Source organism: Amblyraja radiata, chromosome 20, assembly GCF_010909765.2.
Source record: "Amblyraja radiata isolate CabotCenter1 chromosome 20, sAmbRad1.1.pri, whole genome shotgun sequence".
Taxonomy (NCBI): domain Eukaryota; kingdom Metazoa; phylum Chordata; class Chondrichthyes; order Rajiformes; family Rajidae; genus Amblyraja; species Amblyraja radiata.
In genome coordinates, this window is record NC_045975.1 from 27,412,024 (window position 1) to 27,432,632 (window position 20,609).

Below are 20,609 nucleotides of genomic sequence, written 5' to 3' on the forward strand. Positions count from 1 at the left end.
ATAGAAAGGTAAGCATTGGTAAGGTTAGAAAGTGCATCCCTTGAAGTCAGTCGCACAATTTGATATGCACGTAGATCAGGTGTGTGTGTTGTCTATACAATTCAGAAAATGCACTGCTACCATAGTCCTGACCCAGACAAATGCTATCAAGTGGCTCAATATTCTTGTACTCAAAAGATTTTCTGGGTTACATTGCATACACTGGAAACATATCCAAAGACGTGCAGGTTTGTAGGTTAAACTGTCTACTTCTTAGGGAGTTACTTAATGTTGAGGATGACGTTTCCATTCCCATTCTGTGAGCTCAGAAGTGACTGATGAAGCCAACATGAGATTAATTGAGTATGACACAGATTGGGGTAGGAGATGCTTGATAGGATAGATGAGTGGGTTGTTTGAGAGGTGATGTACCCTTTCATTGGTTACACTCGCTTCTGTGTCTTCTTGATGAACGAACACCAGGTACTAAAATAAATCCCCAAAATGCTGCTCTATTTTTATGGGATTTGGATTTCCAGAAATCAGTGGGGATAACACATTTTTCAAGGAGATTTTGAGAACATCCTTGTAACACTTCCTCTATTCACGTAGTTGGCTCTTGCCATGGTAGAACTTGGAATTAACCACACTATTATTGAGTTAATATTCTTTTACTTTCCCAGGTCTCCCTATTCAGTTCCCAAATGTCTTAAAAAATGTATGTGTAAAGGAGAAAGGTAAAGCTCGTTTGGAGTGTGAACTGAGCTCTAAGAATGTTCGAATCAAGTGGTTGAAGAATGGCAAGGTAATCACTCGATCCCCAAAGTATAACATGATGCAGGATGGAAGACGTGTGGAATTGATTATTGATGATGCTGAGCTCGATGATGGTGGAGAATACACAGTTGTTGCTACACAAGACAGTGATGGACGAGAGTACACCTGCTCGTCTACATTGAATGTTGTAGGTAAGGAGAAAACATTTTACGGAAGAAAAATGGTGTCATATTCAACGAGCCTGCCTTTTGTAATAAACTAAATTCACCAACCTACATTTTCATCATAATCCTGTTTTCTACAAATTAATTATCTGTTTAAAAGAATAAAATTGTTTCCATTTGTGTATCACTTCTCGTTATGTCATGTCTATGTCAATTGTCACAATGTAATTCTTGTAATTTATTTAATAACTCGTTTATTCTTTGGATAAAAATTTCCCTCTTTTTCTTTTTCTAAATTTATCATTTTAATCTCTACTTTCCATTGCTTGAATTCTTATTTGGTATGAACATTTTGGAATGACAATCCTTTTCATATGAACCCAATTAATTAAATCAATTGGAATTTGATTTTTTTTTTGAGACAATAAGATACATTGTTATATACATTGTAATAACATACATTGTTATGGTAAAAGAAAATGAAGAGTAAATAAGCAGTAAAATTAGCAAATCAGCAGTATTATACAAGTAAATGCATGAGATATAGGCTCATGCACGTAAGCAGGTGTAAGCTGAAGAAGATATGTGAAGCAGTTAATGTGATTTTTGCGCTCAAAAGATTGCATATGGGATTGAGGCTGGCTAAAATGCATGGTCGCGAAGACTATGATTGAGATAGCCTTGGTTGTTAGAATATGAGACATTTGAGGGAAGAATATACAATTAGGATGGCAAACGTGTATTTTATATTAGGATGTGTGGCTGGGCAAGTATTAAACTGTATAATTAAAAAGGAGTAGGAGAATATGAAAGATTGTGTCAGTAGATGCACAATAAATATGTTTCAGTAGGCCCCGCTCGGTCATGACTGACCATGGGTGATGCATCCTGGTCGGATGCAAGCCTGGGCGATGTCATATGGAGGACAGGCTGTTGCCCATGCAGCACGTCCCCCCTCTCCACGTCGCTGGGCCGTTACAGTTTGGCACCAGCGCCATCGCAGGAGCTGCCAGAGCGAGGTTGTAGACAACGACGAACTGCATTAGGGGCTCCAACTCCGGATTTTCTTGAGGTTTACTCCTGGAGCCTTTTCCATGACTGGATATGGCCACAAGGCAGTGGAGGTTTTAAATCAGAGTTTTCCCTCTCCTAGATGGACTGCCTTCCCAGGCTGACGAGTCCCATCTGCCCGAGACTCGTGGGGGCTGGAGGGTCTACCTTCCCGTGCAGGTCTATAGCACCTGCCCACTGCCTAAATAAATATGTTTATGAGTGCATAATTGGGAGTATATGGTTTGTATGATTTGGTGGAGATTAATATATGAAATTGGAATGTGTAAGAGTACATAATCAGACACACTTAATTTCTTTGATTAAGAGAGTATGGACGTACATTCAAGGGATAGAAAATACATGATTATAAGTTTGTAATATGTATTTTCTATCCCTTGAATGTACGTCCATACTCTCCATCACCCATTCCTTCTCTCCAGAGATGCTGCCTGTCCCGCTGAGTTACTCCAGATTTTTGTGTCTATCTTTGCTATATGAAGATTGTTTAGTCCATTTCTTGCATTACAACGATGACTATACATTTGAAGTACCTTTCTGTAATGTGTTGGGATATTTTAAAGGGTCATTAAAGTCGGTCTCAATATTTACTTTCTTCCTCTTTGTTTAATCTTCACACATTTTCAGATCGTTTTGCCACAGTAAAGAATGGAATGACCGATGCTCATGCTCAGTCAGGCCAACCTGCAGAGTTCTGTGTGGTATTGAATGATGAGAAAGTTGATGGAGTGTGGCTAAAGGATGGAAAAGAGGTATGTTTTTATTAGAATGCAAGTATTTATGATGACTTTCAGTAATGATTTGGAATAGAGATATAGGTTTCAAGGTCAGTTTATTGTCAACTGTACCAATTGAGGTACAGTGACATTTGAATTACCATACAGCTATACTAAGTGAAAAGCAACAAGACACACAACTACATAAAAGTTAACATAAACATCCACCACAGTGCATTCCACATTCTTCACTGTGATGAAGGCAATAAAATTCAATCTTCTTCCTCTTTGTTCTCCCGAGGTCGGGGCAGTCAAACCATTCGCAGTTGGGCGATCAAAGCCCCTCGCAGCCGATGATCGAAGCCCTCGTGTCAGGGTGATCGAAACTCCTGCGTCGGGGTGGTTGAAACACTCTCCGCGGCATGAAGCTCCTGAATCGGCCTCTTCTTACCAGAGACCGCGGGCTTCACGATGTTTAAGTCCACAGGCCCCGTGGTTGGAGCTTCGATCCACGGCAAAGGGGTCGCAAGCTCCACGATGTTAAAGTCCCACATACTCCCGCGGCTTGGAGCGCCGGGCCGGTCTCCAGGAAAGGTCGCCAACTCCATGATGTTAGGCTGCAGTGGGGACAGAGATACAATATGGAAAAAAATTGTTTCTCCGTCGAGGTGAGAGATTGAAAAATAAGTTTCCCCCAATCCCCCCCCCCCCCCCCCCCCCCCCCCCCCCCATAAAACAAACCAAGGAACACTAAAACATACTTTTAACACATACTAAAAGTAACAAAAAGAAGAAAGGACAGACTATTGCTAGTGGCGCCACCCGATATACCTGGCACTGGATTTTATTTATGGTGGTTGAATGATAGCAATATACTGTGATTGGATGAAGATTCTCCTCTCAATCCTCCCATTTATTCCAACACATCCTTGTTGTAGAACACCACCCTGTGCCGCATGCTCAGCAAATTGAAGATGGAATTTAACCAGAATGAAGTGTATTAAATGGACATCAAATGTTAAAAGTCATTGCAACATAAAAAGAAGAAGCAGGACTAGACCATAAGAGCCTAGACCATATGAGCGTAGACCATTTGAGCCTGTTCTTTGACATCCTTGATGTCAGTTCCAATGACCCGAAATGTCACCTATTCCTTTTCTTCATAGATGCTGCCTCACTCGCTGAGTTCCTCCAGCATTTTTGTCTACCCATAACCATTGATGTGCTTTGAGGCCAAAGTCCATCGCTCATAAACAAAGTCCACAGGGGTGGATCATTCTGGGATTTCACGTCTCTAGTTTAGTTTAGTTTAGAGATACAGCGTGGAAACAGGCCCTTCGGCCCACCGAGTTTGGAGTACGTCTTTGGAGTGTGGGAGGAAACCGAAGATCTAGGAAAAACCCATGCAGTCATGGGGAAAATGTACAAACTCCATACGGAGAGCACCCGTAGTTGGGATCGGACCCTGGTCTCCGGCACTTCCAAAATATCTGATCCCTTATTTGGAGACTATTCTTAGTCCCAGGTTATCCAGCCAGGAGAAAAAGCCTCTCAATTTATTTTCTCAGTCCCTATCACTATCAGTGAGGTCTTCTCCCATTATTCTATAAGGCTGTACAATCACAAAGACTTTCTCTTTTACTCTCCTTACTTTTCAACAGATTGCCTTCCAAATTTGTAACGTCTCTATTTCACCGATAATATCTATTGACTAAATCCCATCCAGAAGTATGTTTTGTTTTAATGCTGGAATATACCACTTGTGTATTTTCTTTTATTTATTCTGTTATCAAGACTTTGCATTCATTTACATATTTCATGAAGTCTTTGAACAAATATTAAATGGGTGCATGTTTGCATCTAGGTCTGTTGTGATGATTGTTTTTGTGCTGGGGGTGATGTGAGTTATGCATATGAAACAATTTATTTGTTCTTAGTCCTTGAGATTCAATTAATTTGGAGAATGCTAGAGTCCTTTTCATGATGGTCCTGTTGGTTGTCTTTTTATTGAGATGTGAGTGCTGAATTATTATCCTACTCTCATAAAAGGCATTTATAATGTAAGTTGTTTCATACTTCCCTGGTTCAAGGTAGAAATGCAACATTACTCAGAGAGATTTCAATACTTCTACAGGGATCCCGATCCTTATATTTGCAGGAAATTTCAGTCATAATGAAGAAATGTACATTCATGCAAAAACAGTGCATTCAGAAAGTATTCAGACCCTTTCATTTTTTCCACATTTTGTTCCATTACAGCCTTATTCTAAAGGATTAGATTAACAGGTGTTTAATTTTTTTTGCAAAGTAATTAAAAATAAATAACTGAATTATCACATTTACATCAGTATTCAGACACTTTACTCCATACTTTGTTGAGGCACCTTTGGCAGCGATTACAGCCTCAAGTATTCTTGGGTATGACGCTACAAGCTTGGCACCTGTATTTGGGTAATTGCTCCCATTCCTCTCTGCAGATCCTCTCAAGCTCTGTCAGGTTGGATGGGGAACGTCAATACACAGCTATTTTCAGGTCCCTCCAGAGAAGTTCGGGCTGTGGCTGGGCCATTCAAGGACATTCACAGACTTGCCACGAAGCCACTCCTGCATTGTCTTGGCTGTGTGTTTAGGGTCATTGTCCTGTTGGAAGATGAACCTCGGCCCCAGTCTGAGGTCCAGAACGCTCTGGAGCAGATTTTCATCAAGGATCTCTCTGTACTTTGCTCCGTTCATCTTTCCCTTGATTCTGACTAGTCTCCCAGTTCCTGCCGCTGAAAAACATCCCAAAAGCATGATGCTGCAACCACCATACTTCACCGTAGACATGGTATTGGCCAGGTGATGAGCGGTGCCTGGTTTTCTCCGGACATGACGCTTGGCATTCAGGCCAAAGAGTTCAAACTTGGTTTCATCAGACCAGAGAATCTTGTTTCTCATGCCTTTTGGCAAACTCCAAGCGGGCTGTCATGTGCCTTTTACTGAGGAGTGGCTTCCATCAGGCCACTCTACCATAAAGGCCTGATTGGTGAAGTGCTGCAGATATAGTTGACCTTCTGGAAGGTTCTCCCATCTCCACAGAGGAACTCTGGAGCTCTGTCAGAATGACTATCGGGTTCTTGGTCACCTCCCTGACCAAGGCCCTTCTCCCCCGATTGCTCAGTTTGGCCGGGCGGCCTGCTCTATGAAGAGTCCTGGTGGTTCCAAAGTTCTTCCATTTAAGAATGACGGTGCCACTGTGCTCTTCGGGACCTGCAATACTGCAGAAATTGTTTTATACCCTTCCCCAGATCTGTATCTCGACACAATCCTGTCTTGGAGGTCAACGGCCAATTCCTTTGTCTTCATGGCTTAGTTTTTGCTCTGACATGCGCTGTCAACTGTGGCACCTTATACGGACAGGTGTGTGCCTTTCCAAATCATGTGCAATCAATTTAATTTACCACTGGTGGACTCCAATCAAGTTGTAGAAACATCTTAAGGATAATCAATGGAAACAGGATGGCCCGAAGCTCAATTTTGAGTATCTTGGCAAAGGGCCGGAATACTTACGTAAATGTGATATTTCAGTCATTTCTTTTCAATTACTTTTCAAAAATTTCTAAACACCTGTTTTTGCTTCTTCATTCTGGGGGTATTTTGTGCAGATTGATGATAAAAAAAAATGAATTTAATCCATTTTAAAATAAGGCTGTAAGGTAACAAAATGTGGAAAATGTGAAGGGGTCTGAATACTTTCTGAATGCACTTGTATGTAGCAAGAAGACTAGCATGTATGTAGCATGTAGCTGGGTCAGAATGTTTCATATTGCCCTCATGCCGTTTCTTCCCATACTTATCTTATTTTCTGCATTTCATTCAGAATTGTATGAAGTCTCTACCAATGTCATTGGCACTTTAACTTTCCTATATCATGATATATTCTTGAAACTTGCCCCAGCATCCCAGCTGAACCATCTCCTACAATTTATTTCCAATCAATCCAATGAACTATCTTTTTTTTTTTCTGATCCCCATCTGAAGGTACCAGTCATATTGCTGAAATAACTTAAAAAAAATATATATAATGCCTTTGAAATTTAATCCCCTTAATCTAGTTGCACCATCGTAATTCATATAGCGTGCCATTCTTCACTATACATGGTTGCACTATAGAAATGACAAAAATATAAGAAAGTAAATTTATAAAGTAGGTGAATGCCTTCTATATTTGTCTTCTATCTTTGTTTTATTCCAGTTCTTTTAGTACACATAACTGATCGTTATTGGGTTTTTTCAGGATAACTCGTTATCTCATTATTTTTTTAAATCGCGGATTAAATCCTGTCCCTAATTATATTTTTTGTTGTGCTCAGATAACGGACACCAAAAACATACAGATTGTAAAGCAAGGAGCAGTGCATAAATTGATTATAAATAACGTGGATGATGATAGCGAAGGAAAATACACATTCAAAGCAAAAGGAGCAGAGAGTGAGGCCACACTCTCAATTGCAGGTATTGAATATTGAATGTTAATCAGATTATTAAAGTTAGAACTAAAACAGAAAATGCTGGAAACATTCAACAGGGCAGGTCGCATCTATGGGAAGAGAAGCAGAGACAATGTTCTCCCATAATACTACTTTCTCCTCCCTTCACCCCCAGATCCTTCCACCTGTATCCCTTCCTCGAGCAACAGATTTTACTCCTTTTCTCCACTTATCATTTTATCCTTTTGTCTACTTTTTTACCACATGCCTTTATCCGTTCATCCAATCAATATCTCTTTCACCTGTATCCACCTATAACAGTCTGAAGAAGGGTCCCAGCCTAAAACATCATCTGACAATGTCCTTCAGAAAAGCTACCTGACCCGCTGAGGTACACCAGCCCTTTGCATTTTCCTCTAGATTCCAGCATCAGAAATTCCTTGTTTCACAATGTTTCAGATTGGAGACCCTTCATCAGAACAGAAAAAGAGACAAAAGAGGCCACATTCGTGTTAGAATGTACTTATTTCAATAAAATGCAACTAAAAAAAAACAATGATGTAGAACATATGCAGGCAAATTTTAATGTTTTTTGCCTGGGGATTATTTGATATAAAATCTGTCTATCTAATTCCACATTTTCTTTGTAAAACTTTGTGAATACTGATTGGCCAAAATTGAATTTAAAGAGCCATTCCCATATTGGTAGCCCTTTCTGCCCAATGTTCCCTTATACATTATATTTATTTCCTTGTACTCAAACTGATGTTGAATGAAATTATGGCTTAGATATCTTGCCATTTTAGCCAGAAGAAAAAAACTCACTGTCAGATAGTTGATTAGTATTCCACAATGATCTCTTGATATAATAAAACTACATCTTTGCAACTTGAAATATTTATTTGTTCTTTTTTTTCCTTTTTTGCAGATCCACCCATTATTGATGCTGATATCCTTGCAGCATTGGCCAAGGATCCAATCACTGTAAAAGCAGGGCACACAGCAACAATTAAGATCCCTTTTAAAGGGAAACCTATTCCCAAAATTACATGGAGCAAAGATGGTATTGAGGTTTTTGAAGATATTAGAACACAGATAGAGAAGAGTGCTACACAGACTGTATTAGTACTAAACAATTGTGTAAGGGAGGACAGTGGAATTGTCACATTAAAACTTAAGAGTGATTGTGGCTCTGCTTCAGCTAATCTGCAGCTAAATGTCATTGGTAAGTCAAAGAAACACTAATGTAATTACCTTTTTTCCCCTCTTTTATTCTCTTTTACCGACATATATCGACATCCTTCCCAACAGTCATGTTATCCTTTCACCAGAAACACTGCATTATTTCAATAAAACAGTTCACCACCAACAGTTGTTTGGCTCAATTTTGGATGCTGAGATCCTGGAAAAAAACAAACAATAATAGGAACTATCTGAGCTTCACAATCAAATGTATGCAGTCTTCCAACAGCATAACAATATGTTGCGCTTAAGATTTATTTCTTATTGCCTTAAAAATCACCCTGCTTTCCCATTTATTTCATACAGATAGACCTAAACCTCCCCATGGAACAGTGGAATTCCTGGAACACACTGGGAAATGTATTTCAATGAAATGGAAGGCACCACGTGATAATGGGGGCAAACCAGTGACAAGCTTTATCATTGAAAGGAAACCTGTTGGAAAGAAATCATGGATCAAGGTTGGTGAGGTTGATGGCGACACCACAAACTTCTCCACAAATAAGGTTGATGAAGGAAAGGCATACCAGTACCGAATCCGAGCAGTAAATTCTGAAGGAATGAGTGATCCCCTAGATTCTGATGAGGTCTTTGCTGGTGAACCAATTGGTAAGTACGCATTTAGTTTGCCATCTGCAAATATTAATACAATACAGATTGTAGAAGTTGAAATCATGGAAATAAGCATGAAACTAGGATTATATAAATAAATAAAATAATCAATCAATCAATCAATCAATATGAACTAATGGGGCAAATGTCACTCTATATGAAATTGTTAAGTAAACCCCAAACCCATTATTTGTTGTTATTACTCAACGGCACATGGGGGAATTTACATTTAATCCAACATTAAATATATATTGACAAATCTACATATCCATATCCCTGATGCAGTTCATGATTTCAGGAGAAAGTCTATTCCTCTGATTTCTCATCAATTTTGCATTCTCCTTATTAACGTATCTAATATTTTGCTACACAATTACATATATGAAATGTTATGAAAAATATATGAAAAATTTCATCCACGAAACTATTGCCTGAACTTATCCATCAGTATCTCATTACACACAACTATTTAAATCTTCATGTTTAATTAAATGACTATTCTGATCATAAACTAATCACACTTGACAATATCACTGGAATGCAGTAGTCAAAATTATTTTTTCAGTTTGAATTGATTGTCCACTGATGTTTTCACTTGGTCAATATTTGATATATGTTTGCATCAAAATACTACATGCCGCTAATGTGTGAACAGCCATAAATATCAAAATAGTAGTGTGAAGAAATGTGTCCCAGTTTCCTGTCCTTTTGCATATTAAAACAACAATGTAAATTCACCAAAACTTCAGGATGTTTTCCTAGTAAAGCAGTATATGCTTGGAAGGTCTTAACTGATTAACCACGTTTTAATATTTTTCTACAATAGCTGAATATTAGCTGGCAGAAATGTACATGCAAAATAAAATTAGAGTCATCCTCCTCTTCACTCAACATATATTTGCTCTGCTAAGCCTAAAATGAGCCGGGTTCAGAGCTTATGAATTTATATATTAGTTGCAAAGGTTGCATTGCTAAATATACAATTAAAGAAAAATTAAAATAAGATGAGGTAAAATTAGAGGAATGTGCTCAAAGTAATGAGGATTTGAATGTTCATTGCTTACAACAAATTTTAATTCAATTTTCCCTTGTCATTTTTAGAAACCATTTTTTATCATTCAGGTCCCCTTTCCACCATAAAATTGTGTAACACCATTACCTTGTTAAACCTACAGAGATTTATGAAAAAATAATGTTTTTCCATTATATTCTCAGAGTCACCTGACATGCCATCGCAACCCCAGGTCACGGATGTTACCAAGGATGCCGTCACCATTACATGGACACCACCAGTGCAGGATGGAGGTGCCCCAGTGCTTGGGTATATTGTAGAAAGAAGGAAGAAAGGCAGTAATCATTGGATTCCTGCCACTAAGGAGCCAATTCAAGGTTCATTTCTGGCTGCTTTATGTATTTATTTTAAAATATTGTTGAAAATGTGCCCTTTGTCACAGAAGAAAATTAGTCAATTTTGGTGGAAAAATGAATAGCTCAGTTCCTAGATCACTTTCAAAGCAAACATATTACATAAAAAATATTGAATAAAGATGTTCCTTCAGGATTCTGCCTATTTTGGGGTGAGAGTTCAAAACATTGGGTATATAATATGGGATAGATAGACTGGTGTTTCCTCTCCCAATTACCTCAATGGTGAAACATGAATGTCAGCGGATTTATGTTGTGGTTATGAAATGTAGCTTCAAGGTTCTTGCTTCCCCTTCCTTCACTTACCTGTTAAAAACCCTGGTCTCTTTCATTTTGTCTTGACACCCCTGAGCAACACACCAAAGGCAGCTTTGTTTCTCTGGCTGTAATGGTGCTGTGCTGACTAGATGTACAAATTGAGATAAGGAACCAAGGAACGTGACAGACCTGTTGCCCAATGACAGGCAAATACCATGGATAGAATGAAATTATCATTGTTTTCTCAATGCATGGGAGTCACAGCAGACTTTCTTTTCATGATCACCAAATATCTGCATATTCATGATTCATGATTGGGAACCAATGATTTCTCTGAATTATTTGAATAGGTCTGTGGAGTAATAATCCAACAGTATATTTACATTACATACAATTCATTTCATTGGTTTTATGCATAGTTTTCAATTAACTGAACAACTCATGTTTAAATCAGCGAAATTGTCTGAATCATAGCAAATTACGCGGTGAGAATTGAAGATTTGGTTGAAGTTATAATCCTGGTGCTGAGGCTAGAATCCAGGTATATATTTGAACTGGATAATGTATTTCCAGTACTGGTAAAGTAGCTGAGCTGCACTTTATTATCAGAATTGTGAAAACAGCAATCTAACATCCTTCTTGGTAAATGTATATATACTTTTCATCCAGACACAAAGTTTACTGCTGATGGATTATTGGAAGATATGGAGTATGAGTTCCGTGTTACAGCAATTAATCGTGCAGGAATTGGTCAGCCTAGCACTGCATCCAACTCAGTGGTGGCTAAAGATCCTATCCGTGAGTAACAAGATCCTAACCTGTCTCGTACAGCCTTTCTCTTCTCGCTAATAGTGCCAGTCTGAAATTAACAATCTCCGTACCTTGCCTACAGATCATTTTTGATGACTTCTTTCTCTCCTCACAAGCATGCCAAGTAACCAGTGAATCGATAATGTTTGACAAAAAGTACAAACAATTTCCTCAAACAGTCACTAGATTTTTTCAAGTTCTCAAATTTCCATTGGAGGACTTAACCATGTTCTGTGAATTATTAATCGAATATTATTTTTATAATTCTAATCCAACACAGTTAGCACATGTTGCAATCCCCTTGCTTCGAATAAAATTTTCATTAACTTAATTCCAACTTAGTTACAAACCAATTAAATAGTTTAGAACAAAGTAAATTGTACAGTGAGAATTGAAAATCAGTGCTGAAGTTGACTAGGTTCAGGGCAGAGAACCTTTTTATATATCTTGACTGGGCAATGGATCTTCAGCATTACTGAAGGCATCCGAACATCACTTTGATGTCAGGCACATGCAAATCCAATCATTGTCTTCCTCATAACAAGCAGTAATTTCCTCGTAGCCATGCAGGGTGGGTCTAATATACATTTGTAACTTGCTAGGTCAATGTTTTGCAGTAGTTTCCCAGTAGATTTTCAGCTGGAAAACATAATTCAGATTTTGGGTCCCTCAAGTTACAGATTATCATCACACAGCCATCCATGATTTAATACTTCAAAGCAATCGTAATTGTTAGGTGTATGTTTGTTGTTTCCTTTATTAACTGATTTCTCTGGGCAACTGAACAGTATTAATCTTGAAAATGTTTTTATGAATTGTTATTGGTTATGCCTACATAGTTACTTAAAATACATTGTTTGCTTTCAGGTTGAATTGTTCCAAAGTAACGACAGATAATTAGTTTGATTTTGTCACTCAGGTGCCCCAGGAAAGGTGAAGGATATTAAGGTGACAGATTCTACCAATTCGAGCATCTCCCTAACCTGGGTTAAACCAGAATCGGGCGATGAGCCTCAGGGATATATCTTGGAAATTAGGCCTGAAGATGCTAAAGAATGGACAAAGTGCAGTAAGATACCCATTACCAGCACCAATTACACTGTGGGAGGCCTGCAGGAGCGAGGCAAGTACTTCTTCAGAATCAGAGCTGTAAATGAAGGAGGTGTGGGAGAACCTACAGAGCTTAACAAAGGCGTATATGCCTTGCCACCACCAGGTAATATCATTTATTTAAATCTGCAAAAATAACTTATTAGAGGTGCATAAGCAATAACTTCAAATTTGCATGCAACAAAATTAAAATGTTTTGAATATCCAGTCCTTCTGATGCCTACAAATGGGCAGACACCCCCAAGATGTCTGGCAACCATCATGACATCACTGTTCGTGGACATCAGGTACAACCTAGTCACAGAAAATTTTGGACATCCATAAGAACCATTTGCACTCCACTCAAGTCAACTTATGTCCACTTAGGCCTCTCCCTGGCACAAACTGGAGAGGAAGTCTTGCATCTTGAATGTTTCCATAACAGGGTTTGTTTCAAATATATTTTTTCATGCTCGTTAAATTTAGCTTTGGAGGCTTTCTAGAAAAGTTCCAATTTAGAATATTAACTCTAAGAAATGAAAAATAAAAACAATATTTTCTTGTAATTGTTGTTCAAAGTTTCTGAGTTATACTTGTTTAAGAAGGAACTGCAGATGCTGTTGAAGTTTCGGGAGAGTCAATGCGAGGTCTGGAGAAGGGTTTCGGCTCGAAACGTTGCCTATTTCCTTCGCTTCATAGATGCTGCTGCACCCGCTGAGTTTCTCCAGCATTTTTGTGTACTTTCTGAGTTATACAATGTTTTAAGATGTCCTGAGACCAGAAGAAATTTACATATCAAACTCTCTTCCATCTTTGTTATGTATTGTTTCAAAGGCATGATTCCTGTTTAATTGTCTCCAGGTGATCATTATAATAACTACTGGTAGTTTCAGTAACTTCAACAAAGTTAATCCATCACAAAGCCACAATGGATTCTGTTGGCAAGGACTTCAGCTAAAGTTACATTGGTTGGGATTAGAGCTACAGATGTTATTTACAGTCCTTTCTGTGCCTGGGTTAATTTTGGTGAAATGATTAGCCAGGCTATAGACTAAACTGAGAGATATCTGAGTACAGTGACTTGCCTGAAGGGAGGCACAAACCTCTGCTAGTTCAGTTGATTTGATGACTGTGTGAAATTCATATGTGCATAGACATTCTCTGTGTGACCGAAGTGTTTTTATTTATAGCTTCACCCAGATTTCTCGATACCAGAATGCCAAGCAGCATGGTGGTTCGTGCAGGTGCAGCACTGTGTATCAATGTGGGCTTCTCGGTGAGTTGGGGGTTTAAGATTATTCTACCACCAGAGGCAACATAATAATGTGGGTTAATGATATTAATATTCATTGTCAGATGAATTTCAATAAAGAAATAAGATTTAATTTCAACTTTATCCATCACAGACTCAATGCAGTAATGCACACCAGATAAAATTGAATAATCATCCTCTGGCACTACAGACCTCACATTTATGTCATTGTCAACGTCTGTACTCACACAGCTTACCAGTTTAAGGGAAACGGTTCCCTGTGACTAATATGCTGATCAGAACTTTTGTACGCATTGTGTGCACATGCCCTAACATTTAACATTTTAAAGGTTCTGTAATCACTCGGATCTGGCAGGGTACTGAACTGTGTCACATAAAACATAGACATAGAAACATAGAAAATAGGTACAGGAGTAGGCCATTCGGTCCTTCGAGACAGCATCGCCATTCGCTATGATCATGGCTGATCATCCAAAATCAGTACCCCGTTCCGGATTTTTCCCCATAAACCTTGATTCCCTTAGCCCTAAGAGCAAAATCTAACTCTCTCTTGAACACTTCCAGTGAATTGGCCTCCACTGCCTTCTGTGGCAGAGAATTCCACAGATTCACAACTCACTGGGTGATAAAGTTTTTCCTCATCTCAGTCCTAAATGGCCTACCCCTTATTCTTAAACTGTGACCCCTGGTTCTGGACTCCCCCAACATCGGGAACATTTTTCCTGCACCTGCCCTGTCCAATCCTCGAAGAATTTTATATGTTTCTATGAGATCCCCTCTCATCTTTCTAAATTCCATTTAAAAAAAACCATTCAACCATCATACGCCTGTCCCGCCATCCCGGGAATTAACCTGGTGAATCTACGCTGCACTCCCTCAATAGCAATGGTGGCCTTCCTCAAATTAGGAAACCAAAATTGCACACAATACTCCAGGTGCAGTCTCACCAGGGCCCTGTGCAACTGCAGGAGGACTTCCTTGCTCCTAAATTCAAATCCTCTCGCTATGTAGGCCTAATTGGCTTTCTTCACTGCCTGCTGTACTTTCAGTGACTGATGTGCCAGCACTCCCTGGTCTCTTTGCACGTCCCTTTCTCCTAATCTGACACCATTCAGATAATAATCTGTCCTCCGGTTCTTGCCACCAAAGTGGATAACCTCACATTTATCCACATTATACTGTATCTGCCATGCTTCTGCCCACTCGCCCAACATATCCAAGTCACCCTGCAGCCTCATAGCATCCTCCTCGCAGCCCACACTGCCACCCAGCTTTGTGTCATCCACAAACTTAGAGATGTTACATTTAATTCCCTCGTCTAAATCATTAATATATATTGTAAACAACTGGGGTCCCAGCACCGAGCCTTGTGGCACTCCACTAGTCACTGCCTGCCATTCTGAAAAGGACCCTTTAATTTCTACCCTTTGCTTCCTGTCTGCCAACTAGTTCTCTATCCATGTCAACACCCTACCCCCAATGTTCTAATTTTGCACACTAATCTCTTGTGTGGGACCTTGTCAAATACTTTTTGAGAGTCCAGATACACCACGTCCACTGGCTCTTTCTTATCCATTCTACTTGTTACATCCTCAAAAAAATCCAAAGGATTAGTCAAGCATGATTTCCTCTTCATAAATCCATGCTGACTTTGACCGATCCTGTCACTGCTTTCCAAATGCATTGCTATACCATCTTTAATAATCGACTCCAGCATCTTCCCCACTACCGATGTAAGGCTAACTGGTCTACAATTCTCTGTTTTCTCTCTCCCTCCTTTCTTAAAAAGTGGAGTTACATTGGCCACCCTCCAGTCCACAGGAACTGATCCAGAGTCGAGAACATTGAAAAATGATCACCAATGCATCAACGATTTCTAGGGCCACCTCCTTGAGTACTCTGGGATGCGGACCATCAAGCCCTGGGGATTTATCTGCCTTCAGTCTCAACAGTTTACTTAACACAATTTTCCGACTAATGTGGATTCACTTCAGTTCCTCTCTCCCACTAGATCCTTGGTCCCCGAGTATTTCCGGGAGATTGTTTGTGTCTTCCTGAGTGAAGACGGAACCAAAGTACTCGTTTAACTGCCCTGCCATTTCTTTTTCCCCCAATATGTATTCACCTGTCCCTGACTGTAAGAGACCCACATTCGTCTTCACTAATCTTTTCCTTTTTACATATCTAAATAAACTTTTACAGTCAGTTTTTATATTCCCCGCAAGTTTTCTTTTATGCTCTTTTTCCCCCCCTCTTAATTAACCCCTTTGTCTTCCTCTGTTCTAAATTTCTCCAAGTCCTCTGGTTTGCTGCTTCTTCTGGCCAATTTATATGCCTCTTCCTTGGCTTTAACACTATCCTTGACTTCCTTCATCAGCCACGGTTAAGCCGTGTCTTTCCTTGCTATTTCATTAATCTCCTCTTTAACCAGGAATGCCACCCCACCTCCTCTTCCTTTCTCTCTATCCTTCCTGAATATCGAATACCCCTGCATGTTTAGCTCCCAGCCTTGGTCACCCTGGAGCTATGTCTCTGCAATTCTAACTATATCATATCCCTTAACTACTAACTGCTCATTCAATTCATCCACCTTATTTCGAATGCTCCTCGCATTAAGGCACAAAGCTTTCAAGTTTGTTTTTCTTATCTCCCTCATTCGTTTTGCTTCTTTCCTCCTTTTATGGCCCTCTGTCTCCTTGCATTGGGTCCCATCCCCTTGCACTGTTAAGGGCCTGTCCCACTTGGCCGTCATTTGCGCCTCATTTACGCGTCATATGTAAAATAGGTCGACATGTTGTGATGTGCGACATCGCGCACAAATCACGTGTGAACACAGCCGTCTGGTGTGCGTGACATCATTAGAATACCCTGCGGCGCGCGGCGACGCATGGTTACGGACGTCGATGCACGGTGATGTAACCATGCATCACCACGTGATACACGTGAGACATCGGGACGCCAGCGTGCGACGCCAATGCGTCAGCGTGCGTACGCGATACGTCACACAGTTGACGCGCGAGGATTATGTTACACTACGAAATCCTGGAGTGTCACCCACACGCATCCACGCGTCACGACATGTCGACCTATTTTACATATGACGCGTAAATGAGGCGCAAATGACGGCCAAGTGGGACAGGCCCTTTAGTTTAAACGTGACCTTTCCAACACTCTCTTTCCCGTTAGCTGCATGGATATGCATTCACGTTGTTGACTCCACCCCACCCCCCTCCACTTTTTAATTTAAACCCACCCGTGTAGCGCGAGCAAACTGCCTGCCAGATGCAATTAAGGTGCAACCCGTCCCTTTTGTACAGGTCACTCCTGCCCCAAAAGAGATTCCAGTGATCTAGAGATCTAAATCCCTGCCCCCTTCACCAACTTCTCAGCCACACATTCAGATCCCCGATCTCCCTGTTTTTACCCTCACTAGCACAAGGTACTGGAAGCAACCCAGAGATAACCACCCTAGAAGTCATGCTTTTCAGCCTCCTACCTAGTTCTCTACATTCATGTTGCAGCACCTCCTTCCTCTTCTCACCCACGTCATTTGTGACTACATGCACAACTACTTCCGGCTACTTACCTTCCCTCATGAGGATGTTCTGAAGTCGGTCTGAGATGTCTTGGACCCCGGCACCAGGGAGGCAATGCACCTTCCTCGAGTCTCACCTGTCTACAGACCCTGCAGAGGCAAAGATCCAGGAGAAAATCTGAGATTTACATTTCAGATGGCATATGGAGAGAATATAGGAGATTCAGAAACCCGCTGATAACCATGTCACTTACGGGTTCTTCAGCATTATAAAAACCATCTATGGCCCATGGCCCCACCACACAGAGAGCCAGAAAAACAGGTTAACCCATCATGGATAGAAAAACAGTCATTGCTCACTAGAAAGAACACTTTGAAGACTTCTTCGACCTTGACTCTGTCCTTGTCCTAAGAAAACTGGGGTCCATCCCATAGCAGTCTTTTTATTGCCACATCTAACGGCCATTGTTGCTACATCGGACTGACAAGAAGTTCAGAAGGCTGAATCCCAAGACCACAGGAGCAGATGACATCGTTGAAATCTTATAACTGAGTGGTGAAGACTTTGGTCACAATTGCACAGCCGCATCCCCCATACCTGAGAGGAGGAGGAGGATATTTCAGGGGTTTCTAGTGATGTTGAAATTGTGGCCATCTTCAAGAAAGACCAAATAAGACCAACTGTGGTAACTACAGAGCAATCTGCCTGCTCACTGCCAGAGGGAGAATCATTACCTCCTCCCACTGGCCAAAGAGCTGTGCTCTGATTCTGTCCATTCAGAGGCACAATGGGCATAATCCTCTCTATACAATCGCTCCAAGTAAAATGCAGGGAACAGCACTTGCACATGGCCAATTTCGACTACTTACACCTTTGATTTTATCAATCAATCATTTATCAAATTTAGCTGGCCATAGAAATTTCTCCCCAACTTATGCTTGCTCCACAATGGAATGCAAGGCATAAAATTAACAACAGCCATTTTTACTGGTTAAATGTCAGACAAAACTGAATCATTTTCCATGGTAGTTGAGCTAATCTACAGAAGTAATGCAAAACTGGTAACCCACAGTGACTATATCCAGAATCAAGGTTATCCAATTTCAATAGTTGAGCTAAAGTATCCAAACAATTGCTACATTTGCCTGTGTTCAAAGGCCAAGCTCTAAGCTATTGTCATTGTTTTCATTGAAGCATACAAGAAGATGGACCTCATACTCAACACATCTGCAAGGCAAAGGTTCTCTATCAATCCCTCCTTACTCCACCACTCTGCCCTCGGACATTAAAGGTTCATGAAACCTTTGAAACCTTTGAACTATTATGTTTCCCATGTCATGGAAGCCACATCTTCGAAAAGGCAGACATTGATGATAAAATTCACAACTGCATACGCTGCACCAGCAATGTCTTTAGTTGATTGAAATAAAGAGTATTTGAAGATCAGGACGTTAGGACTAACACAAAACTCGTGGTCTACTGGGTAGTAGTGATTCTTGCCACTTTGCATATTTTTAAGAGGCAGACTATTTGCAGGGACTGGAAAAATACCCTTGTTCTCTCACAAAATCCTCTAAATACATTGAAAGGATAAGCATCAACATAATTTTCTCCCAGGCCAGCATCCTCAGAACTGAGGAGAATTACACTTAATAGATCATGTTGAACAGGCCATATAACTTGCATGCCTAATACCGAATTCACAAAACAAACATTCCATTAAGAGTTATGTCACAAGAGGCGTTGGCAGGTGGACAAAGAAAACGATTCAAGGATGTGCTCAAAGTCTTCTGGAAGAAATACAACATCTCAACTGAATCCTATGCATTGGAAACACAATTCAGCCCTGTGTAAATGGTGAAAGAAGTGGGCCACTTCATGAAGTAGGCCAAGTCTCAGCCATCACCTGCCCCACCTCTGCAAGAATCTGCAGCTCTCATATGGGCTCATTAGTCACCTCAGAACTCAGAAAACTGGAGTGAAAGGAAGTCATCCTTAATCCTGAGGGATTTCTTAAGGAGACTTAAATATTGTGATTTAACAATTCATCTCATGCGGTAATTGGTAATCTATGTATTGCAGGCACCTATGGTGCATGTGCAGTACACATTGGATGCAGTGCTCCTTATCTGTATATTAACATTGGCACCTCCACTATACATTTTACCATGGATGTCTAAAATTACTCATTTTACAGTCTTGTATTATGCTACTTGTGCATTTCTTGTTGTGTATAGTATATTTGAGAAAAGGAAATGATTATATCTAGCCTGGTTTTCAATGATTTGTTACTACAGGTCTCAGCACCATGCATGTCCAGTACACAGCAAATACAATTAAATAGCATTAATCTATCATTCATCCTACCTCAAAATTATGATTCTTTTTGCAACAATGCCAGTCTGTATTTGTCAAAAATGGACCTTGGAATATATCTGTGATCCAGTTAGGCAGGATCCTAACCTGTGATACCACTTTCCTGGGGTCTGAGGATGGGTCTTGGTTGAATCAGAATTTCTATTCATTATAAACATGGCCCATAAGTTAGAAAATCAGTGAGAGAAAGTTCATAGACAGATTCAGAATTCCAGAAGTGGACAGTACACAGGGAAGGAGGAACACAAGCTCTACTGCTTTTATTGGCTTGTGGTTCACTTTGGCTTAAACTCTGGAAATCATATCTTGCAGTCCACTTCATTTCCACCCTGTACAAAGTGAAGATTATATTTTAAAATTACATTTATAGCTTAAGAGTGCTACTGCCCCAGTAATGAATAGTCCCTCCTGCTTACCCTGTTTTGAAATGTGCAGAAGTTGGTGCTAGTTTTATGAAAGCAAACAGTGAAAGAGCAATAAATAAAATAAATGGTTCATTTAATTTTATTGCCATTTGTTTCAGGGCTCACCTTCACCAAACGTGATTTGGCTGAGAGATGGAACTCCCACCAAAGGCAGGGAGACGATCACAAAAGGACCGAATATGTCACAGTTCTTGATTTCGAGTGCCCAGAGATCAGATTCAGGAATATACAAGATTTTGCTAAAAAATGACTATGGAGAAAAGTCTCATGATATCAGAATTCGAGTTGCAGGTACAATAATAAACAACCCCACAATTGAAACTGATTTAAAGTTTGCATTCATCAGCTCCGTTCTCAGGCAAATGCATGTTGTGTTAATATATCACT

At 40.1% G+C, this 20,609-nt stretch overlaps 1 protein-coding gene across 1 annotated transcript in view; it reads left to right on the forward strand.

Moving 5' to 3' along the window:
• The window catches only part of igsf22 (immunoglobulin superfamily member 22), a 52,154-nt gene that overhangs the window by 23,019 nt on the left and 8,526 nt on the right, over positions 1 to 20,609 (forward strand). The window contains exons 11-20 of the mRNA XM_033039150.1: positions 663 to 947; positions 2,619 to 2,743; positions 7,060 to 7,201; positions 8,105 to 8,401; positions 8,725 to 9,027; positions 10,246 to 10,419; positions 11,383 to 11,511; positions 12,443 to 12,739; positions 13,803 to 13,888; positions 20,321 to 20,513. Of these exons, the coding sequence (XP_032895041.1) occupies positions 663 to 947; positions 2,619 to 2,743; positions 7,060 to 7,201; positions 8,105 to 8,401; positions 8,725 to 9,027; positions 10,246 to 10,419; positions 11,383 to 11,511; positions 12,443 to 12,739; positions 13,803 to 13,888; positions 20,321 to 20,513 (2,031 nt within the window). The remainder of the gene's footprint in view (positions 1 to 662; positions 948 to 2,618; positions 2,744 to 7,059; positions 7,202 to 8,104; positions 8,402 to 8,724; positions 9,028 to 10,245; positions 10,420 to 11,382; positions 11,512 to 12,442; positions 12,740 to 13,802; positions 13,889 to 20,320; positions 20,514 to 20,609) is intronic.